Here is a 24,290-nt window from a genome sequence, read left to right as displayed (position 1 = left end):
ATCATGGTGTGGGGGTGCTTTGCTGCAGGAGGGAATGGTGCACTTCACAAAATAGATGGCATCATGAGGCAGGAAAATATGTGGATATATTGAAGCAACATCTCAAGACATCAATCAGAAAGTTAAAACTTGGTCACAAATGGGTCTTCCAAATGGACAATGACCCCAAGCATACTTCCAAAGTTGTGGCAAAATGGCTTAAGGACAACAAAGTCAAGGTATTGGAGTGGCCATCACAAAGCTCTGACCTCAATCCTATAGAACATTTGTGGGCAGGACTGAAAAGGCATGTGCGAGCCAGGAGGCCTACAAACCTGACTCAGTTACACCAGCTATGTCAGGAGGAATGGGCCAAAATTCACCCAACTTATTGTGGGAAGCTTGTGGAAGGCTACCCGAAATGTTTGACCCAAGTTAAACAATTTAAAGGCAATGCTACCAAATACTAATTGAGTGTATGTAAACGTCTGACCCACTGGGAATGTGATGAAAGAAATAAAAGCTGAAATAAATCACTCTACTATTATTGACATTTCACATTCTTAAAATAAAGTGGTGATCCTAACTGAACTAAGGCAGGGAATTTTTACTAGGATTAAAAGTCAGGAATTGTGAAAAACTGAGTTGAAATGTATTTGGCTAAGGTGTATGTAAACTTCCGACTTCAACTGTACATGTAGTGACAGACATGCACACATATACAGTTGGCATAGCTGTTATGATTTTAGGAGTTAGTCCTTGATGTTTGTGTATTTTATTTTACCCTGTTAGCCGTTTTCTCCAGTCTTTTCCTTTTTTCTCTTTAGTTCTCTTGGTTGTTGGTGCATTGGGGGGTACAAAACATCAGCTATATAAAAGGCTGAGGCTCAACCTATACCTGATACTATACTGCTATAGACAGTAATGTTACGCGTGGGGCCTTTTGAGCAGCCAATATGTTCCATGATACTGCAGCAGGACAACAGAAACTTGATTCTCTCCCTACTGGAGCATTGGCACAATACGACTTAGGATCTCTGCTGTTAGGAATCTCTGCTTAGCCGGTACACTGAGCCGAAAAGACAGCTTACATTTGGACAAGATAATAAAAATGTTAAGAATCTATGCAGGCAAAATAAGCAGGCAACACACCCGGTCCTCCCCATGGCATCTACATTCCCTCATTGGATTTATTTATTTTTACAACCATCATTAGTATTTCTGCTCACACTGCCATCTAGTGGTGTCCAGCCCTAATTACTCTAGAGGCTATAGGATCCACTTCTGTTTATTCATGCCCCCCGAAATAGGAAACCAAAACAGGGAAGGACTGCCTGAGCTTGACCAATAAGAAAACAGATTGTTGAAACATACCACACATTAGATAACCACGTGGATTTGGGATCATTTTATTTCAGTTAAAATTGACCGATCGATCAGTTTCAGGCTGAACAGCGAGGCCGTCAGCCAGTGATTATTGGTCACAACAAGCTCTCCATCGTTACATTAGAAACATTGATTAGCATAAACAGGGCGAAGTCAGTCAGCACATTGGTTGGCTGAGTGGGACACTGCAAAACAGGCTTGATGGGGGGCACATGAGCATGTTGTTAGATGTCTCCATCCCCAATGGCACCTCGTTCCCTTTATAGTGCACTCCTTTTGACCAGAGGCCATAGGGCCCAAGGTGCCATTAGGGGGACAGGGCAGGGAGTCACATTTTAGACCACACCCCTTGGTGCTACAGTGGATTCGTCACCCACGGCAACAGACAAGCCAACAAAAATGTACACAGGTCGCAACTAAAAAATAAAAACTGGCACCTTACTCCCTATATCAAATGCACTACTTTAGGGACAAAGGTACCATTTCAGAAACACCCAATTTAATAATAAAACTAAGTATTCTACACAATTCAACAGTTTCGACAAACTAGAGATTTAAATTTGCTTTAAGGAGATGAGACTTCCTTAAACAGAAAACATCCCAGAAGATATATACCGGTGGTGGTAAGATATAGGCTAGAGGGATGTTGGTAGGTAGGGCAACCTAGAGGGATGTTGGTAGGTAGGGCAACACTGCAAGGGGCTATGTTGGTGGTAGGGCAACGAGTAGGCTAGAGGGATGTTGGTAGGTAGGGCAACGAGTAGGCTAGATGGGATGTTGGTAGGCTAGAGGGATGTTGGTAGGTAGGGCAACGAGTAGGCTAGAGGGATGTTGGTAGGCTAGGCTAGAGGATGTTGGTAGGTAGGGCAACGAGTAGGCTAGAGGGATGTTGGTAGGTAGGGCAAACGAGTAGGCTAGAGGGATGTTGGTAGGTAGACTAGGGGATGTTGGTAGGTAGGGCAACGAGTAGGCTAGAGGGATGTTGGTAGGCTAGGCTAGGGATGTTGGTAGGTAGGGCAACGAGTAGGCTAGAGGGATGTTGGTAGGTAGGGCAACGAGTAGGCTAGAGGGATGTTGGTAGGCTAGGCTAGAGGGATGTTGGTAGGTAGGGCAACGAGTAGGCTAGAGGGATGTTGGTAGGTAGGGCTAGGCTAGAGGGATGTTGGTAGGTAGGGCAACGAGTAGGCTAGAGGGATGTTGGTAGGTAGGGCAACGAGTAGGCTAGAGGGATGTTGGTAGGTAGGGCAACTAGGCTAGAGGGATGTTGGTAGGTAGGGCAACGAGTAGGCTAGAGGGATGTTGGTAGGTAGGGCAACGAGTAGGCTAGAGGGATGTTGGTAGGTAGGGCAACGAGTAGGCTAGAGGGATGTTGGTAGGTAGGGCAACGAGTAGGCTAGAGGGCAAAAGGACCCACTAAGACTCAACTGGAAGAATCCAAGCACTCTTTCACACAGACACAGCAGTATTTATCTTCTCACCCATCTGCTTCACATACTTGAAATGGGCCAGTTTCTTGAACTAAGGAAGCAATCCGTGCGTTTCAGTCCAGGACAAGGCTTAAACATGTGAAAATCTAATGAGAGCTTTACACAAACCCAGGAATAGTAAAATAATCAGTACAGTATCGGTTTGGAGGTTTGTCCCTGTAACTAAACAGTCAGGTAGGTAGATTCCCTCTCGAAGCCCCAATACCACCTCTTCCCCCACATTAACTGAAAAGACGTCCACTCCCTTCTCTCAAACCTGGTAAATTCATTTAGACGACAGCAAAAAACCATTAAATTCCACATGTTAAAAAAAAAAAAAAAGGTTTTATTTATTGATTTAAAACTTAAGCAGCGCTAGTGTTTCTCCTTAATTTCCTAAAGGGTCCGAACGTTTAGGGAGGTCTTCTTCTCCACCACTCTATTCCCACACGTGACGCCTGCAGTGTGCCACCGCCTGGGAGAGGAAAGACCAACAGGTTAGAGACCGCCTTCCCTACAGAATAGTTCCTCCTTTAGTTTATGCATCTGCTGTGATAATAAATATTTTAGACAAGAAAAATAAGATCTGGATGAATTTCCCAGTTAATCATAAATTCATAAAAGTTTCAGATAGACATTTATTGCATTTTTTTATATTTTTAATCACTGATAATTATCAAGGCAACCCTGGAATGAAACATTGTTCACTAAACTCAAGAAAAAAAAGAATATATATATTTTTTCTTTGTAATTTTTTTTGTAAAAATCCAAATAACTTCACAGATCTTCATTGTAAAGGGGTTAAACACTGTTTCCCATGCTTGTTCAATGAACCATAAACAATTAATGAACATGCACCTGTGGAACGGTCGTTAAGACACTAACAGTTTACAGACGGTAGGCAATTAAGGTCACAGTTATGAAACCGTAGGACACTAAAGAGGACTTTCTACTGACTCTGAAAAACACCAAAAGAAAGATGCCCAGGGTCCCTGTTCATCTGTGTGAACATGCCTTAGGTATGCTGCAAGGAGGCATGAGGACCGCAGATGTGGCCAGGGCAATAAATTGCAATGTCCGTACTGTGAGACGCCTAAGACAGAGCTACAGGGAGACAGAACGGACAGCTGATCGTCCTCGCAGTGGCAGACCACGTGTAACAACACCTGCATAGGATCGGTACATCCGAACATCACACCTGCGGGACAGGTACAGGATGGCAACAACAACTGGCAACAACAACTGCTCGAGTTACACCAGGAACGCACAATCCCTCCATCAGTGCTCAGACTGTCCGCAATAGGCTGAGAGAGGCTGGACTGAGGGCTTGTAGGCCTGTTGTAAGGCAGGTCCTCACCAGACATCACCGGCAACAACATCGCCTATGGGCACAAACCCACCGTCGCTGGACCAGACAGGACTGGCAAAAAGTGCACTTCACCGACAAGTTGCGGTTTTGTCTCACCAGGGGTGATGGTTGGATTCGAGTTTATCGTCGAAGGAATGAGCGTTACACCGAGGCCTGTACTCTGGAGTGGGATCGATTTGGAGGTGGAGGGTCAGTCATGGTCTGGGGCAGTGTGTCACAGCATCATCGGACTGAGCTTGTCATCATTGCAGGCAATCTCAACACTGTGCGTTACAGGGAAGACATCCTCCTCCCTCATGTGGCACCCTTCCTGCAGGCTCATCCTGACATGACCCTCCAGCATGACAATGCCATCAGCCATACTGCTCATTCAGTGTTCTGCCTGGGACCTGTTGGATCAGAGGGTGAGGGCTAGGGCCATTCCCCCCAGAAATGTCTGGGAACTTGCAGGTGCCTTGGTGGAAGAGTGGGGTAACATCTCATAGCAAGTGGAACATCTGGTCGAGTCCATGAGGAGGAGATACACTGCAGTACTTAATGCAGCTGGTGGCCACATCAGATACTGACTGTTACTTTTGATTTTGACCCCCCTTTGTTCAGGGACACAATATTCCATTTCTGTTAGTCACATGTCTGTGGAACTTGTTCAGTTTATGTCTCAGTTGTTGAATCGTGTTATATTCATACAAATATATACACATGTTAAGTTTGCTGAAAATAAACGCAGTTGACAGTGAGAGGACGTTTCTTTTTTTGCTGAGTTTGAGACGGCCAGTGAGCACATGAATAGTTCATGTTGCCTGTGTTTTGACTCACGTTGCAGCGTTTCGCGGAGTCCATGTCCTTGCACCAGAAGGCGGGTCCCCAGCTACACTGCTCCATACCCAGAAGCCTTTGCACTGCCTCAGGACAGACCCCCAACTTCTGTAACCAGGGACAACCACACAGAGCGCACTGTTAGACAAGCATTCATAACCTTTGATTAATTCAACCAGGCAAGTCCTTTTTTTACCAACTCCAAGACAGATAGATGTTATTCTAGATTGTCCCCCTATTTAATTCCAGTGCTCACCATGCAGACAAAGTCAGGGTCCAACATCTGCAGGAGGAGCTGAACCAGCATGGGCTCATACTGCTCAACCAGCTGGTCACACTGGAGGAGATAGACAGTGGTTAACACCAATGATAGAGAGAGATCTATACACACACCCAGTCAGGTTGACACACCTACTCATTACAGGGGATTTTTTAAATTTTTGTTTTTACATTGTAGAATAATAGTGAAGACATCAAAACTATGAAGTATGTAGTAACCAAAATATTTGAGATTCTTCAAAAAGTAGCCACCCTTTGCCTTGAGAGCTTTGCACTTGTGGCATTCTCTCAACCAGCTTTGTGAGGTAGTCACATGGAATGCATTTCAATTAACAGGTGAGCCATGTTAAATTCATGTGGAATTTGTTTCCTTCTTAATGCGTTTGAGCCATTCAGTTGTGTTGTGATAAAAGGTAGGGGTGGTATACAGAAGATAACCCTATTTGGTAAAAGACCAAGTCCATATTATGGCAAGAACAGCTCAAATAAGCAAAGAGAAACGACAGTCCATCATTACTTTAAGACATGAAGGTCAGTCAATACGGAACATTTCTATAACTTTTAAAGTCTCTTCAAGTGCGGTCAGGAAGTCACAAAAACCATCAAGCGCTATGATGAAACTGGCTCTCATGAGGACCACCACAGGAAAGGAAGTCACAAAAACCATCAAGCGCTGTGATGAAACTGGCTCTCATGAGAACCGCCACAGGAAAGGAAGACCCTGAATTACCTCTGCTGCAGAGCATAAGATCATTAGTGAACTACAACTCAGAATGCAGCACAAATAAATGCAGTTCAAGACATTAACATCAACTGTTCAGAGACTGTGAATCAGGCCTTCATGGTCAAATTGCTGTGAAGAAACCTGAAGGACACTAAACAAGGAGACTTACATCGGCCAAGAAACACGAGAAGTTGAATATGAGATTCTTTGTTAAAACCGCTGTCTTTGTGAGACACAGAATAGGTGAACGGCTGATCTCTGCACGTGGTTCCCACCGTGAAGCATGGAGGTGGAGGTGTGATGGTGATTTAACTCAAGGAAGACTTAACCAACATGGCTTCCATTCTGCAGCGATACACCATCCCATCTGGTTTATTCTTAGTGGGACTATCATTTGTTTTTCAACAGGACAATGACCCAACACACCTCCGGGCGGTGTTAGGGCTATTTGACCAAGAAAGAGTGCTGCATCAGATGATCTGGCCTCCACAATCACCAGACCTCAACCCAATTGATTGTTTGGGATGAGTTGGACCGCAGAGTGAAGGAAAAGTAGCCAACAAGTGCTCAGCATGTGGAAACACCTTTGAGACTGTTGGAAAAGCATTCCAGGTGAAGCTGGTTGAGAGAATGCCAAGAGTGTGCAAAGCTGTCAGAGGCAAAGGGTGGTTACTTTGAAGAATAAAATATATTTTGAAGTTGTTACTAAATTATTCCATATGTGTCATAGTTTGCCTCCAATATTATTCTTCAATGTAGAAAACAGTAAAAGTATAGAAAACCCTTGTACTGGTAGTGTGTGTACATACACTAGATGACCGATAGGGGCGCTGTGTTGAAGCCACCATGTCTCCATCTTGGCTCTCCCTCTAATATTTTAGAAGCTGTAGAAAACCCTTGTACTGGTAGTGTGTGTACATACACTAGATGACCGATAGGGGCGCTGTGTTGAAGCCACCATGTCTCCATCTTGGCTCTCCCTCTAATATTTTAGAAGCTGTAGAAAACCCTTGTACTGGTAGTGTGTGTACATACACTAGATGACCGATAGGGGCGCTGTGTTGAAGCCACCATGTCTCCATCTTGGCTCTCCCTCTAATATTTTAGAAGCTGTAGAAAACCCTTCATTAAGGCTTTACATTCATGCCAATATGGCCGACTGGTAGCGTCAAAGTATCAGTAATCCAGGGTTTGTTTGTGTGTACACACACACACACTCAATAGACTATCGTGTCCAGGAAATATTTAACTGACAGATCGATCCCCCATCACTGTGACAAGCAGATACAATGGTCTCTTATTTAACCAGGATGGAGTCTCCCAACTCACCTCGCTCCTCACGGTCTCCGGGACAAAGCTGCAGACTTTCCTGACTGCGTCTTCGATCTGTGCCTCTGTGGCGTTCTGTTCCAGGATACCGTCGATGTACTGCACAGCCAACTTACACACCTCACAGAACCCACCCGCCTCCACCCGGGCCATGTTCAGCACCGCTGAGAGATAGGGACAGAGTTAACCAACTTAATCTGGGCCTGGTCCGGCACCGCTGAGAGATGGGGACAGAGTTAACCAACTTAATCTGGGCCTGGTCCGGCACCGCTGAGAGATGGGGACAGAGTTAACCAACTTAATCTGGGCCTGGTCCGGCACCGCTGAGAGATGGGGACAGAGTTAACCAACTTAATCTGGGCCTGGTCCGGCACCGCTGAGAGATGGGGACAGAGTTAACCAACTTAATCTGGGCCTGGTCCGGCACCGCTGGGATGGGGACAGAGTTAACCAACTGGGCCTGGTCCGGCACCGCTGAGAGATGGGGACAGAGTTAACCAACTTAATCTGGGCCTGGTCCGGCACCGCTGAGAGATGGGGACAGAGTTAACCAACTTAATCTGGGCCTGGTCCGGCACCGCTGAGAGATGGGGACAGAGTTAACCAACTTAATCTGGGCCTGGTCCGGCACCGCTGAGAGATGGGGACAGAGTTAACCAACTTAATCTGGGCCTGGTCCGGCACCGCTGAGAGATGGGGACAGAGTTAACCAACTTAATCTGGGCCTGGTCCGGCACCGCTGAGAGATGGGGACAGAGTTAACCAACTTAATCTGGGCCTGGTCCGGCACCGCTGAGAGATGGGGACAGAGTTAACCAACTTAATCTGGGCCTGGTCCGGCACCGCTGAGAGATGGGGACAGAGTTAACCAACTTAATCTGGGCCTGGTCCGGCACCGCTGAGAGATGGGGACAGAGTTAACCAACTTAATCTGGGCCTGGTCCGGCACCGCTGAGAGATGGGGACAGAGTTAACCAACTTAATCTGGGCCTGGTCCGGCACCGCTGAGAGATGGGGACAGAGTTAACCAACGTAATCTGGGCCTGGTCCGGCACCGCTGAGAGATGGGGACAGAGTTAACCAACTTAATCTGGGCCTGGTCCGGCACCGCTGAGAGATGGGGACAGAGTTAACCAACTTAATCTGGGCCTGGTCAGAAATGACACTTGCGTTCCGTTGTGCCCCACATTCACTTCCTTTTAGCACAATGAACACTACTCACGGATGAAGGCGCGGCTGGCGTCCTTGCAGAGTCCCAACACGGTGCAGATAGTCTTCGGGTCAGCCTCCTGCACCAGCAGCTCAATGATGGCCTGGCCGTAGGCCTCAATCAGGTCCTTACACTGGACCGACAGGGAGGAGGGCAGCACAGCGCACACCTTCTCCACAGCACGCACCACATCTTGCTGAGAAGAGAGAGAGAGAAGAGAGCACAAGGGTGAGGCATGAACCCTATCATTTCATTTGACTTTTTTTCTAATCAACCAATCCTCTTCTGGCTCAACCCGTAGAGGACTTGACCACCACTGGGACTAGTTGCCCCAGGTTCCTGTCTTTCTAGGGAGCCCCCCCCCCAGACAACACATCTGCATTGCTTGTCTTCAGGACTTGTAGGCCGGGTTTTTAATAAAAGCACTTCATGACACCTACTGTTGGAATAAGGGTTTCTATATAAAAAAATACATTTGATAATTTATTTAATCTCCTAGTTTAAGTCATTGACTACACACTATTTATATACCACTGACAGAATTCTGATAAGACAACAGCTTGGCTACCAAAATAGCTAGCTAGACACAACAAGGTGTGTCACAGTCAACACTTCCCTCTGTTGCTTAAACAAACATCCTGCCAACCGTCAGTGTGACGTCGGTACAAAGACATTATTACAATAATAACATTGTTATTCCTGTGTGTCAAGGACTAACAAACACTAGGGTTGCAGACAAGCCAAACAATCACAACAAGTGCCTGGGCTCACAGAAAAAATGCATTTGCTGACTTCAAGCACACAAGTGCCTTGCTCAAGGGCACAACGGCAGTAGGTAGTACACAGGATATTGAATCTGGTAACCCTCTAGCTGCAGCCTAATCCCTGCAGAATTTCCCCAGCAGGCAGCTCAGGGGGATTGAACCGGCAAACCTCCGGTTACCGCACCCCTTATCAAACCGATCCTGGAGTGTAAGGGGGATTGAACCGGCAGTGTAAGGATTACAAAATCCAGATCATTTAATTAAAATAAAAAAATGTTTTAAAGTTGCCAAACTGACGAGACGCAAACGGATCAGAGTCATGATCAGCAGCGTCGCAGGTCGTCATCATCCAGAATACCAGAGGTGAAGCACAATCACATTGATAATACAGATCTCATAACTATTATTATTTATTTTTAAACAGTGTCTACTCCGGTTTGAACAGGAAACCCCTTCAGTACTTTCACCAGTTTTTACCAGTCAGTGTTTTATAGCAGGTCGTGACTCGTGTGCAACACGTCAGGTAAAACCTACCTCCGTTTTCTCATCCTGCAGCATGCTCTCCAACTCCTTCATCATGAACTCACACATGGCACATTGAGGGGAGTCACGGGCACGCACCATGTTCTATAGAAGAGACTAGTTAGTATAGCAACACACGGTACCACATGAGCCAGACAATCAAACTACTTGGAAAGACGAACACCCTTTATAGAAAATGTCACTGATGAACAGAGTACCTGCAATGTAACAGTGTCTTTGTCATAATGTGTCCTGACTAGTATCAGGAGGTTAACCTACCGTGGCAGGCTTGACAGCCTCCATCTTAATGGCAGGAACCAGTTTGACAGCGGGGATGGTTTTGGCAGCTACCAGCTTCATCATGGGGACAGAACTCTTCACATCAGCAGAGCAGAAGCCAGCAAAGGTACAGACATCCTTGGGTTGCTGGGGGGGAACGTCAGAATGGACACATTCATACCACAGAGAATACCTGTTCCATAGGCCACGCTAGAACCCCTTCCACCAGTCCCCTGATCCATAGGCCACGCTAGAACCCCTTCCTCCAGTCCCCTGTTCCATAGGCCACGCTAGAACCCCTTCCACCAGTCCCCTGATCCATAGGCCACGCTAGAACCCCTTCCACCAGTCCCCTGTTCCATAGGCCACGCTAGAACCCCTTCCTCCAGTCCCCTGTTCCATAGGCCACGCTAGAACCCCTTCCACCAGTCCCCTGTTCCATAGGCCACGCTAGAACCCCTTCCACCAGTCCCCTGTTCCATAGGCCACGCTAGAACCCCTTCCACCAGTCCCCTGTTCCATAGGCCACGCTAGAACCCCTTCCACCAGTCCCCTGTTCCATAGGCCACGCTAGAACCCCTTCCACCAGTCCCCTGTTCCATAGGCCACGCTAGAACCCCACGCTACGTTCTAGAAACAGAGGCACGCATAGGGCAACATGCACCCAGATCAGATGGTTCCAGACACAAATGACGCAATAAGACACTAACAAACATGTTTGTGGCATGAAAAATAGTGGAAACAGCGCCATCTGCAGTCCAGCATGAAGACATGCACATCAAATACATTTCCAACAGAAGACTGACAGCCTGCGACCTAAAATAATATTTACATCCGGCACAACTAAACAGACAAACACAGATGCAGATCTAGAGCAGTAGAGGTGAGTCTGAAGTAAGCAGCACTAATACACAGTCAGTACAGGAAGCAGATGCTAAAGCTGTGGCCAGACAGATGGGAGTTATCCGTTGACACGTGTTTTTTTTGGGGGGCAAATGTCAGTCTTCATGAATATGCAACTTGACCTTTCGCCGGAGAATGAATCCATAATACAATTTTCATCCAAGTCACTGTGTGGCCACAGCCTCAAGGGTGATAGACTCAAAGCTGAACACAGAGAGAGACACCTACCTGTTCCTAGAGACCAGCAGCAACCAGAAAAACCCCCAGAGGATGGGGGGGGAGAAAGAGAGCAGAAAGGCAAATAAATGGATGGAGGTGGGGATGAGGAGAGGGAAGAATCTTTTTTTTTTTTTTTTTTTTTTAAATCAGCAGGCTAGGAGCTGTATGGGCTAAATGTATCCATTGTGCTGAACCAAATCACATGATCCTCCACCCCCTTTCCTGTAACTACATCTCAGCCCAGTAGTGGGAAAAGTTTGCTCTTGCTCCATATCACCCTGCAGTCTCTTTATTGTCTGTCATGTGATATTCAGTGGTGGAGAAAATACCAGTCATACCAGAGTCATTTTCTATTATTGTTAAGGGAATTTTTATCAATGATGACTAATTATGTATACATTTCAATCAGGACTGACTAATCAGAATACTAGTATGTTACTATATATGTACTAATCAGAATACTATTCTATATATGTATGAGTTTTCTTTCTTGATCCCAGTACTGAAAATAATGTGTGTGAACGTGGGCAAAAGTTAGAACAATGACTGTCTGTTCCTTGGTACAAATCTTCAGACTGCTATTTGAATGCTTATCAACACAAGAAAACCTTGACTCGTAAATTATATTAAATTGGTAGGATGTGGGAAGGCTTGGAGACACAGCCTTGGTACTGGAATGGAGATGGCACGGGGTAGTGTTAGAACTAATGACATCATTTTTAGTTTATAACCTGTGGTAACCTGTATTGTGGCAGTACTCTTGAATAAAGGCTGTTACTTGACTTTTTAAGACCGGGCTCTGTCCATTCTTATAAAATAAGGGTCTTACAAATTCTTATGAATTGACAAGAGTGTTTAATTTTAATTGGGAATTAAAACAGAGGAATTAAATTCCTTCAACAATTATTAAAACAGGACCTAGTTATTAGTGCTCAAGTAAGTCACCCAGTAAAATACAACTTGAGTAAAAGTCTAAAAAAGTATTTGGTTTTAAATTTACTGAAGTATCAAAAGTCAAAGTAATTGCTAAAAAAATATATACTTAAGTATGAATAATTTCAAATTCCTTAAATTAAAACAATCTAGACGGCACAAATTAGTTTGTTCATTTACAGACAGCCCGGGGGGACACACTCCAACACCATTTACAGACTAAGCATTTGTGTTGTTCTCTGGTTAGTGAGTCTGTCAGATCAGAGGCAGTAGGGACCCAGGGATGCTTCTGTTTAGTGAGTCTGTCAGATCAGAGGCAGTAGGGACGACCAGGGATGCTCTCTGTTTAGTGAGTCTGTCAGATCAGAGGCCGTAGGCATTTGGGATGTTCTCTGTTTAGTGAGTCCTCCAGATCAGAGGCAGTAGGGACGACCAGGGATGCTCTCTGTTTAGTGAGTCTGTCAGATCAGAGGCCGTAGGGACGACCAGGGATGCTCTCTGTTTAGTGAGTCTGTCAGATCAGAGGCAGTAGAGATGACCAGGAATGCTCTCTGTTTAGTGAGTCTGTCAGATCAGAGGCAGTAGAGATGACCAGGGATGCTCTCTGTTTAGTGAGTCCTCCAGATCAGAGGCAGTAGGGACGACCAGGGATGCTCTCTGTTTAGTGAGTCCTCCAGATCAGAGGCAGTAGGGACGACCAGGGATGCTCTCTGTTTAGTGAGTCTGTCAGATCAGAGGCAGTAGGGACGACCAGGGATGTTCTCTGTTTAGTGAGTCTGTCAGATCAGAGGCAGTAGGGATGACCAGGGATGCTCTCTGTTTAGTGAGTCTGTCAGATCAGAGGCAGTAGAGACGACCAGGGATGCTCTCTGTTTAGTGAGTCTGTCAGATCAGAGGCAGTAGGGATGACCAGGGATGCTCTCTGTTTAGTGAGTCTGTCAGATCAGAGGCCGTAGGGACGACCAGGGATGTTCTCTGTTTAGTGAGTCTGTCAGATCAGAGGCAGTAGAGACGACCAGGGATGCTCTCTGTTTAGTGAGTCTGTCAGATCAGAGGCAGTAGGGACGACCAGGAATGCTCTCTTGATAAGTGTGCGAATCAGACCATTTTACTGTCCTGCTAAGCACTGTTGGGTAAATGGAGTAAAAAGTACATTTCCTTCTCTACATTCCTAAAGAAAATAAAGTCTTCAAATATATAAATAGTAAAGTCAAATACAGATACCGCCAAAAAAACAAAACCACTACTTAAGCAGTACTTTAAAGTATTTTTTACACCACTAGTAATATTATGCAGATCTCCCGGCTAAATGAGGCCTAGCTATTAGCGCTAACTGTGGACCGTAACAGATCTCCCGTAGAGGAGTTACTCACCATGGACATCAGCTGCTGGACGATAAGAGGGGCGTACTGGCTGACGTACTGCTTGCACTGAAACAAGAGGAGGACAGGAAGTGGTACAACAAACGTGCTCTGCTAGCATCATAGATTAAAAGTAATGGGGGGGGGTTGTATTTTGCTGTGCCCCATGTTATAGAAACCAGTCCTCTAACCGGGTCAAAGACCACACTGGTTCTGGATCTGCAACGAACTAGATAACAAGGCCTCTCACCAGGTCAGAGATACCAGGCCCCAGCAGGTCACACTGGTCCTGGATCTGCTCGATCAGAGAGTTGACAAAAGTAGAGTTGCTCTTCGCCTCCTCCTGAGTGTCTGTGATGAACTTCACACAGTCCTCACACACATCTCCAGTCTCCTACAAGGAGACAGAAAACATTCACTAGGGAATAAGGAGTAGCAGTTTCATCAACACGCACCCCAGTATGAATCAGTAGTAGTTTAAAGTTGCTACTGTGTTAGTGTTCAGTAGGGGGACATTTTTTTGAAAACAGGGATGTACAGACAGAATTTGTCCAATGACAAAAACAGATTTCAGTTTCCTGTTGCGAAACGATTTGGTACTTTGTGCCCTACTGAACACAACCCAGATGCATCTAGATTTAGTATAATAGGAAGTCAAAGGCAGAATCACATGTTCCCCCCCAAGCACTTTTAGGCACACAAAGAACATGTACCTGTGCCGCGGCAGGTTCCTGCTTGGTGTTATCCTGCGCCTGAGGGTAGAGGAGCCCAGGGACGTTGAGGAGGAAGGGGGCGACCCTCTGGGCTAGGTCTACCTGGGGGATCTCATTGGACGTGAGCTGGGGGATCTGGTTGGACTTGAGCTTAGCCAGCCTGGCCAGAGCTGCCTGCTGGGAGTCACACAGCCCCATGGCACCACAAGCCACCTGAGGATCCTCCTGGGAAACAAGAATCACCGTCCGTCCGCTTTAGGTCACGACAAGCTGCATCTCACTACACAGCATAAACAGACCCCTGGATCCTCACACTGCTTCGGAGGGGATGACGGCTCATAATTAAATGGTATCAAACATAAAACCAATTGAATGGCATCAAATGGTTTCTATTTCCAGCCACTATCATGAGCCCATCCTCTCCAATTAAGGTGTAACCAACCTTCTGTGACAAAACAATTTAACTCCGGGTCAGTTTTCCCACTCCAGACCCAGATTAGGCCAACTCCTACACTAAAAACGATCTACACTGAAAGGGTGTTTGTCAAGGAACTATGGATGTGTGTTGTTGACCATCTGGTGCTGAAGCCATGGCAGGTTGAACTGAGAGGGATGAGGCCTTTTGGCCTGTTAGTCACAGGAAGCAGTCGATGAGGCCTTTTGGCCTGTTAGTCAACAGGAAGCAGTCGAGGCCCACAAAGAACCATCTGTCTGTATGACCAGAGATCCAGCCAGCATCCTAAATGCCTCTCATTCAACTAGTCCCCAGCCCACACAGACACTCTACTGTGTGGCCCCTTGAGTTTACAAACAGAGTCTGATAAGGAGAGAGTAAGACATTTACTTTTCTACAGAGAGAGCGACTCTGAATGCAAATCTAATGCCTAAGATGGCCCTATGAAAGGCCCAAATCCATTAAGTGCATAGGATTGCAGAGTGGGTCAATGCTGCATAGTGGGCCACAAGGTTGCTCTACCTCACTGTCAAAATGTGAACCTTTAACCCACTGTAATTCATTCAGTAACAGATCTCTGTCCACGGACCAGACTGTATGGTAGACCCAGACATTCAGTAACAGATCTCTGTCCACGGACCAGACTGTATTAAGACTGTATGGTAGACCCAGACATTCAGTAACAGATCTCTGTCCACGGACCAGACTGTATTAAGACTGTATGGTAGACCCAGACATTCAGTAACAGATCTCTGTCCACAGACCAGACTGTATTAAAGACTGTATGGTAGACCCAGACATTCAGTAACTGATCTCTGTCCACGGACCAGACTGTATTGTAGACCCAGACATTCAGTAACAGATCTCTGTCCACGGACCAGACTGTATTAAGGCTGTATGGTAGACCCAGACATTCAGTAACAGATCTCTGTCCACGGACCAGACTGTATTACAGTCTCTGTCCACGGACCAGACTGTATTGTAGACCCAGACATTCAGTAACAGATCTCTGTCCACGGACCAGACTGTATTAAGGCTGTATGGTAGACCCAGACATTCAGTAACAGATCTCTGTCCACGGACCAGACTGTATTACAGTCATTTGATAAGACCCAGACATTCAGTCCACTTTTACACATCAGTTCAGCTGTCTACCATCTTAACACTAATAAGCATTAAAAATCACCACTTCATTTTTTTAATAGTAGTTTTTATTTTAACTAATGTTATTATACAGTGTTTGGTACGTACCAGTTCTCCAGTGATGATACCCATAAGGATAGGGTAGTAGCTGTCTACCAGCTCCTTACACTCTGCAGACAGATTCTTGTCAGGAACCAAGGCACAGGCCTTCTCCAGGTAGCCCAGGATCTCACCCTGGAAACACACAGATCTCAGAGCCTCAGGACAAGTTGTTGTTGTTGCCTGGTCTGACGTCTCCTCTGGGAGAACAACTACGACACCCTACTCAGAGGACTGTTGTGAACAATGGTAGCTATGGCCGGGGTATCTTACGAACTAGTAAAATAAAAACAGATTAGTCAGTTAACAACAAATTCTTATATACATTGACAGCCTACCAGGGAACAGTGGGTTAAACTGCCTTGTTCAAGGGGCAGAACGACAGATGTTTACCTTGTCAGCTCGGGGATTTGATCCAACCACTAGGCTACCCCGCCTCCAACCACTAGGCTACCCCGCCTCCAACCACTAGGCTACCCCGCCTCCAACCACTAGGCTACCCCGCCTCCAACCACTAGGCTACCCCGCCTCCAACCACTAGGCTACCCCGCCTCCAACCACTAGGCTACCCCGCCTCCAACCACTAGGCTACCCCGCCTCCAACCACTAGGCTACCCCGCCTCCAACCACTAGGCTACCCCGCCTCCAACCACTAGGCTACCCCGCCTCCAACCACTAGGCTACCCCGCCTCCAACCACTAGGCTACCCCGCCTCCAACCACTAGGCTACCCCGCCTCCAACCACTAGGCTACCCCGCCTCCAACCACTAGGCTACCCCGCCTCCAACCACTAGGCTACCCCGCCTCCAACCACTAGGCTACCCCGCCTCCAACCACTAGGCTACCCCGCCTCCAACCACTAGGCTACCCCGCCTCCAACCACTAGGCTACCCCGCCTCCAACCACTAGGCTACCTCGCCTCCAACCACTAGGCTACCTGCCACCCATGGTAGAGCATGAATTTGTTTTCAGCGACAAAAGTTGTGGAACAATCTTCATCCCCCATGACGCACCTCAGTAGCGTTGTCTTTCAGCAGCTGATCCACCACAATCAACACCTCCTTACACAGGTCACACGGCACAGATTTCTGAAACAGAAGGAGGGGGAGATGATTAGAGTAACAAAACCCCAAGGCCAGGTTAAACAATGCCCACCTGTTGAGCCATTTACACAGTGAAAGACAAGGGCTTAGAGCAGCATTTCCCCAAACTCTGTCATCGTCCCCCCCTGGGTGCACCAACGTTACCAAAACTGCCTCCTCCTGGGGCCAAGGACAAAGCTTGGGTAACGGTGGTGCACGCTGGGGGAGGGCCCCAGGACAAAGCTTGGGTAACGTTGGTCAAGATCTTCTCTGCTCCTTCAGTAGCCAATAACTTGCTAGATACAGCAGGCTAGAATCTCACCATCTGGGGTTGGTTCCATACGTTCTGTTGGCAGTGGACCACGGCGCCACAGATAGAGGCAGTCTTCACATTGTGGCACCAGTAGGGAGGACCACGGGCACACTGTTCAGTCCCCAACAGAGGGGTGGCGACGGCTAGGAGAGAGTAGACACTAGTTACACACTGTTCAGTCCCCAACAGAGGGGTGGCGACAGCTAGGAGAGAGTAGACACTAGTTACCCACTGTTCAGTCCCCAACAGAGGGGTGGCGACGGCTACGAGGAAAATAAAAAATAAAATAAAAAACTAGCGGTTTATTTCAACACATACCCATCTAACCAAACTGTTGTCGGTGCGTTACACAATAGTACTAGAAAAGTCACTGCCCCATTCTAGAATAAAACAGTGTTACATTTGACACATTGTCATTTAGCTCTTATCCAGAGTGACTTACAGTAGGCAACTGTATTCCTGATTCCCTGATCCACCTCTAGTTATTCTATATACTTTCGCCCGTCATTGGACACTGTCCCCTCCAAACAAGCTTCAATGCCATACAACACTCCTTCCGGGCCTCCAACTGCTCTTAAACGCTAGTAAAACCAAATGCATGCTTTTCAACCGATCGCTGCCTGCACCCGCATGCCCGAGTCACCACCCTGATGGTTCACTAATATGTGGACATCTATAAGTACCTAGGTGTCTGGCTACTGCAAACTCTCCTTCCAGACTCCCCTCCAACAGAGAGTCGGCTTTCTATTCCGGGTTCCTCCTTCACTCACGTGGCGCTTACCCTAGTAAAACTGACTATCCTTCCGATCTCGACTTCGGATGTCATCTACAAAATGGCTTCCAACACACTAGTGGATGCACCCACTGCCATCCGTTTTGTCACTAAAGTCCACCCACCACAGATGGGGGCCCTCGTGGCCAGACCCACTGGCTCCAGGTCATCTACAAGTCCATGCTAGGTAAAGATCTCAGTTCACTGGTCACGATGGCACACCCACCCGTAGCACGCGCTCCAGCAGGTGTATCTCACTGATCATCCCAAAGCCAGACCTCATTTGGGCCTGGCGTACTCTGCTGCCTGTGACTGGAGGAAAATAAAATCTCCCTCACCAACTAAAATAAAAAACCGATCTAGCTGCTGTTAGTCTATTGGTAAATAGCCCACCCATTTTCACCTACCTCATCCCCAACTGTTTTTATTTATTTACTTGCTCTTTTGCACACCAATATCTCTACCTGTACATGACCATCTGATCATTTATCATTCCAGTGTTAATCTGCAAAATTGTCACTATTCGCCCCATTCTTTTGAATAAATATAGACTCCCCCTTTGTTTTCATTTGACTTGTTAATTGTTTATTCCATTTAACTCTGCTGCTCACACTGCTATCTTGGCCAGGTCGCAGTGCAAATGAGAACTTGTTCTCAACTGGCCTACCTGGTTAAATAAAGGTGAAATAAATAAAAAAAAAAAAACGAGACTATAGATTTCCAAAACCGGTCCCACGTGGGAATCGAACCCACAACCCTAGTGTTGGAAGCACCATGCTCTACAAGCTGAGCAAGTAATTTGTTTAGAAGTAAACCTACAGTAAAATGGCAATAAACCTCAATGAATTTAGCCTTCACTGCTATAGGGGGGAAAAAAACAGCAACACAGTCTAAATAAATCCTAAGGAATAAGGTTTTGAAGTGTCCTATAGCTAGGAGACAAAGATCAAATATATTTTTAGCACATATTTACACCTTTTGGGGGGGGGGGTTTACCTTAAGAAAACAGCCATAAAAAAACAGTTTAAACCAGTAGCAGGTGACTTTCAGACAAGTCCTGTGACAACTTGGGGTTGTAGAACAACAAAAAGTCTCCTCTGTACATAGAGTGGTCAAATGATTTTGCATCAGGGCCGCCCGAGAGGTGCAGCGGTCTAAAGCACTGCATCGTAGGGCTAGGGGTGTCACAACAGCCCCGGGTTCAATTCCAGGCTGTGTCACAGCTGGCCGGGAGACCCATGAGGCAGCACACGATTGGCCCAGCTTCGTACAGGTTAGGGGAGAGAGCTCAGCCGGCATTTCCTTGTCAAATAAACCAGCAACGTGATAGATGGTTAATCATGTGACACCAATTTCAGCAGACATGACATAGATCACCTAGTGCTGCTGGAGCAATAGTCTACATACTGAGGCTGGACCCATATCGAGTGGGTCATTGTGACAACAGCCTAAAGATAGATTGTAGATAGGACACGCATGTGTTTAGTAAGCACAAAACATTCAGAAGGGGGGGCACTATCTGTACTTGTCCAATGAGAAACGCTAATTTTCCGTAGCAAAACCTTATCTACAGTACACCATAGGAATCTAAGGCATTAGGAAACACAACTGAAACACTCCGTCATGTTCACATGCTGATAATACCCACCCACCCCTCCCTCTTCTCCTCAGCGGTCAGGTCACATGACTAGGCAGATAAAAACAAGCTATTGCTCAATATGATGTAATGGGCCTAGGCATCACAAGGACATGTTTCAGCGTTGTCGAACTCCCCAAAGAGCAAAGTCTTTAAGCTACAGTTTCAGTGAGTCAGCATAGACAAAGTATAATTAAACAATAAGGCCCAATGGGTATGGTTTATAAAACCCTAACCCCCCTCCCTGACAGCAGGCCTACTGAATAGCCTATGATGAACAGCTTGTCTACAGAGCAAGAATGACTCCTAATGACGTAGGAGTGTCAAACCACTATTCTCATAGTGAATGGAATTGTTGTGCTGTTAGTTTTACAAACTGGGTGCTCTAAAACATTTCCCCAAAACCAAAGGGGAATGAACACAAGAGCAAATGTATTGCAGAAATGGAAAATATGAGTAGGCATGTGACAAAAACAATGTAATGCTTAGTAAACAGGTGTAGATCAACACTGAAATGCTTACTTATGGGCCATTGTAATAAAGGCCTTGTTCTTACCCGACTTGCCCAGTTAAATTAAGGTTAAAAAAAATATATACACACACACACGTGGTACCAGGATTACATCAATGTGAAGGGGTCAATGCAGATAGAGGCTGATGAGGAATCATATAACTGGCCATGTTGTAAAGATAAGTGGATCGTCTACTAGACGGTCTTTATGACAGTGTGATCCAATTCCAAAATACAACACAAGGAGTCAAGGAGGAAGAAGCTAGAAAAAGGATTAGCCATTGTCACACACAGCAGCAATAAGCAACTCTCGATCTACTGACCAAACCAGGACACAAAATGGAACTAGCTTGTGCATGTTTATTACAACAAAGCCCTTGTAACAATACTAGCCTATAGGCCTATACGGAAGTGAGTTTTGCTTCTCTAGAACCCAGTTTGTATAAGGGGTTCTATAGGGGACGCGACAGACTGCATGATTGATTTATTGAATGTGTTCAGCAGTAATCAGCAAAAAAAAAAAAAGCCAAAGCGCTGGGCGATTAGTGCTTTTCTAGGTCAGACTGGTTTGATTTTTATTTTTTTTAAGTGTAACATCAGTTTCAATTTCTTTGAACTTAAAATGCATTATGCAATAATGACCAATTGGAGCTTTTTCATAGAAATTCCAAAACCAAAGTTAAGTGAACATTCAAATGCCAAAACATAGAAAATATTCCATTATCTAGCCGGTCCACATTGGGTAGAAATCAATAGAATAGTACATTAAATGGAGAGCATCCTGGCCCGTTACAGCACCACCTGGTATGGCAACTGGTCAGGCATCTGACCAGAGGGTCATGCATACGGTCCAGACTATTTACATTGACGACAACAAACCCCCCCCAATTTATTGAACTGGATTGTTGGTTAAGGTCTTTGTAGGTAAGCAATTCACTAAGGTCTATCTATACCGGTTGTATTCAGAGCATGTGACAAATACAATTAGATAGGACTGCATTTGTTTAGATGATAAACCCACCTTTTTCCATGCACCTGTTCAAAACTGTCTCAGTTGTGGATGGATTACATCAAGAGTAGACCCTAGTCTGGTAAATGATTCTATTTCTCTACATTGTTGGGAACGGCCCAGAAGTACTGTTAGAATAAGATATAATAAATAAAAGACTGTGAATAGGAGAGCAAGTTAGAGGGAGTGTGATTGTGTAAGACAACAGAACCACACTTTTGTTTTTCCCATAAAGAATATGTGCATCAGAAAAGTGCAGACTCACTGTACACTTATGTTTGTTTTCATAAATGGTGATATAACAGTTGTGCCATCACTGCTATTTACCTGCGCAAACGGGTGTTAATGATTGAGTTATTTCCTAAAACAGGTTAGGTGAAAAGAAAAACCTTTGGCAGGGCTGGCTACTCTGCTTAGATAGCTAATGCGTCACACCAATGTCTGAGCCATACAAATAAATATAAAAAGTAGCTATCATGAGTTGCTTTGATATTATATAAATCGTGGCTTTATTTGTATTTTTTAAAAAAATTTTTTTAATTGCTTTAACATTGTGTCCTTTGGCTAAAAGTTAAACCAACCGGACCACAGCTAACCTTGCCAGAGTACCAAGTATCTATTGTTAGTTAGGTAACTTCCTGTTAGCTGCTGTAGCTGCTATAGCTAACAGGACACTAGGCTACAGTGAAGTTAGCTCCGATTCATAACGTAGAAATAAGACACAAGTTATCTAGCACAAAGTCAAATAATAATAATAATAATAATAATAACTCTAGTTACACATCTTGAATGATCAGAAAGTGAAGTTTAAAAAAAAAAAAACGTTCCTAAAATTGGTCATTGGACGACAATTTATTTAACCGTTGCTACAGTAACGTTAGCTAGTTAGCTGGCTAAGCTAACGTCGATACGTATTCTCTATACTACATATTTATCTATGATACAACAAAAAAAAGCCAACTATGTACCTAGTTAACGTTACACTAATCAAATCGTTTTCCAGTGTAATGTGTATCGTATTACCTGCCGAGATGAAAAACAAAGCGAGGTACAGCATGACTGCGCTGTTTATGTCCGGTTGAAAGCTGTTCTTGTTCTGGCGACTGTGTGAATTTGAATGGCGACTGTTCGGTTTTGAGCACTGCAATGCAGGGTGGAGGAGGAGGAGGAGCCTGTCCAGGGTCTGAGCACTGCAATGCAGGGTGGAGGAGGAGGAGGAGCCTGTCCAGGGTCTGAGCACTGCAGGGTCTGGCAGCAATGCAGGGTGGAGGAGGAGGAGGAGCCTGTCCAGGGTCTGAGCACTGCAATGCAGGGTGGAGGAGGAGGAGGAGCCTGTCCAGGGTGGAGGGGTGGAGGAGGAGGAGGAGCCTGTCCAGGGTCTGAGCACTGCAATGCAGGGTGGAGGAGGAGGAGGAGCCTGTCCAGGGTCTGAGCACTGCAATGCAGGGTGGAGGAGGAGGAGGAGCCTGTCCAGGGTCTGAGCACTGCAATGCAGGGTGGAGGAGGAGGAGGAGCCTGTCCAGGGTCTGAGCACTGCAATGCAGGGTGGAGGCAGGGTGGAGGAGGAGCCTGTCCAGGGTCTGAGCACTGCAATGCAGGGGAGGAGGAGGAGGAGGAGCCTGTCCAGGGTCTGAGCACTGCAATGCAGGGTGGAGGAGGAGGAGGAGCCTGTCCAGGGTCTGCAGGGTGGAGGAGGAGCCTGTCCAGGGTCTGAGCACTGCAAATGCAGGGTGGAGGAGGAGGAGGAGCCTGTCCAGGGTCTGAGCACTGCAATGCAGGGTGGAGGAGGAGGAGGGTCTGAGCCTGTCCAGGGTCTGAGCACTGCAATGCAGGGTGGAGGAGGAGGAGGAGCCTGTCCAGGGTCTGACTGCACTGCAATGCAGGGTGGAGCACTGAGGGTGGAGGAGCCTGTCCAGGGTCTGAGCACTGAGGAGGGAGGAGGAGCCTGTCCAGGGTCTGAGCACTGCAATGCAGGGTGGAGGAGGAGGAGGAGCCTGTCCAGGGTCTGAGCACTGCAATGCAGGGTCTGGCACTGGAGGAGGAGGTCCAGGGTCTGAGCACTGCAATGCAGGGTGGAGGAGGAGGAGGAGCCTGGGTCTGAGCACTGCAATGCAGGGTGGAGGAGGAGGAGGGTCTGAGCAGCCTGGGTGGAGGAGGAGGAGGAGCCAGGGTCTGAGCACTGCAATGCAGGGTGGAGGAGGAGGAGGAGCCTGTCCAGGGTCTGAGCACTGCAATGCAGGGTGGAGGAGGAGGAGGAGCCTGTCCAGGGTCTGAGCACTGCAATGCAGGGTGGGAGGAGGAGGAGGAGCCTGTCCAGGGTCTGAGCACTGCAATGCAGGGTGGAGGAGGAGGAGGAGCCTGTCCAGGGTCTGAGCACTGCAATGCAGGGTGGAGGAGGAGGAGGAGCCTGGGGTCTGAGCACTGCAATGCAGGGTGGAGGAGGAGCCTGTCCAGGGTCTGAGCACTGCAATGCAGGGTGGAGGAGGAGGAGGAGCCTGTCCAGGGTCTGAGCACTGCAATGCAGGGTGGAGGAGGAGGAGGAGCCTGTCCAGGGTCTGAGCACTGCAATGCAGGGTGGAGGAGGAGGAGGAGCCTGTCCAGGGTCTGAGCACTGCAATGCAGGGTGGAGGAGGAGGAGGAGCCTGTCCAGGGTCTGAGCACTGCAATGCAGGGTGGAGGAGGAGGAGGAGGGTCTGAGCCTGTGCAGGGTCTGTCCAGCACTGCAATGCAGGGTGGAGGAGGAGGAGGAGCCTGTCCAGGGTCTGAGCACTGCAATGCAGGGTGGAGGCAGGAGGAGGAGCCTGTCCAGGGTCTGAGCACTGCAATGCAGGGTGGAGGAGGAGGAGGAGCCTGTCCAGGGTCTGAGCACTGCAATGCAGGGTGGAGGAGGAGGAGGAGCCTGTCCAGGGTCTGAGCACTGCAATGCAGGGTGGAGGAGGAGGAGGAGCCTGTCCAGGGTCTGAGCACTGCAATGCAGGGTGGAGGAGGAGGAGGAGCCTGTCCAGGGTCCTGTCCAGGG

General features: G+C 47.0%; 1 protein-coding gene and 1 long non-coding RNA gene across 3 annotated transcripts; one reads left to right on the top strand and one right to left on the bottom strand.

Moving 5' to 3' along the window:
* Window positions 1-2,357: 2,357 nt before the first annotated feature.
* Window positions 2,358-3,173, top strand: LOC121840747. Its single transcript, XR_006079879.1, has 2 exons — window positions 2,358-2,411; window positions 2,535-3,173. It is a non-coding gene; the product is annotated as an uncharacterized LOC121840747 (long non-coding RNA).
* On the bottom strand, window positions 2,669-22,432 carry LOC112237305 (prosaposin-like). 2 transcript variants are annotated; one of them, XM_042305788.1, is made up of 15 exons: window positions 22,295-22,432; window positions 17,353-17,486; window positions 16,962-17,036; window positions 15,958-16,083; window positions 14,253-14,477; window positions 13,790-13,933; window positions 13,552-13,608; window positions 11,255-11,260; window positions 10,124-10,270; window positions 9,857-9,949; window positions 8,571-8,754; window positions 7,349-7,512; window positions 5,273-5,353; window positions 5,017-5,124; window positions 2,669-3,306 (listed from the first exon to the last, which is right to left on the bottom strand). In XM_042305788.1, the coding sequence occupies exons 1-15, from the start codon at window positions 22,326-22,328 to the stop codon at window positions 3,271-3,273; spliced, it is 1,614 nt and encodes a 537-aa protein (XP_042161722.1). In that variant the 5' UTR covers window positions 22,329-22,432; the 3' UTR covers window positions 2,669-3,270. The 2 variants fall into 2 exon arrangements, with proteins under 2 accessions (XP_042161722.1, XP_042161723.1); XM_042305789.1 differs by lacking the exon at window positions 11,255-11,260.
* Between the last annotated feature and the right edge of the window lie 1,858 nt (window positions 22,433-24,290).

Source organism: Oncorhynchus tshawytscha, linkage group LG25 (genome assembly GCF_018296145.1).
Source record: "Oncorhynchus tshawytscha isolate Ot180627B linkage group LG25, Otsh_v2.0, whole genome shotgun sequence".
In the NCBI taxonomy this organism is placed as follows: domain Eukaryota; kingdom Metazoa; phylum Chordata; class Actinopteri; order Salmoniformes; family Salmonidae; genus Oncorhynchus; species Oncorhynchus tshawytscha.
This window is presented reverse-complemented; position numbering and strand designations above follow the sequence as displayed.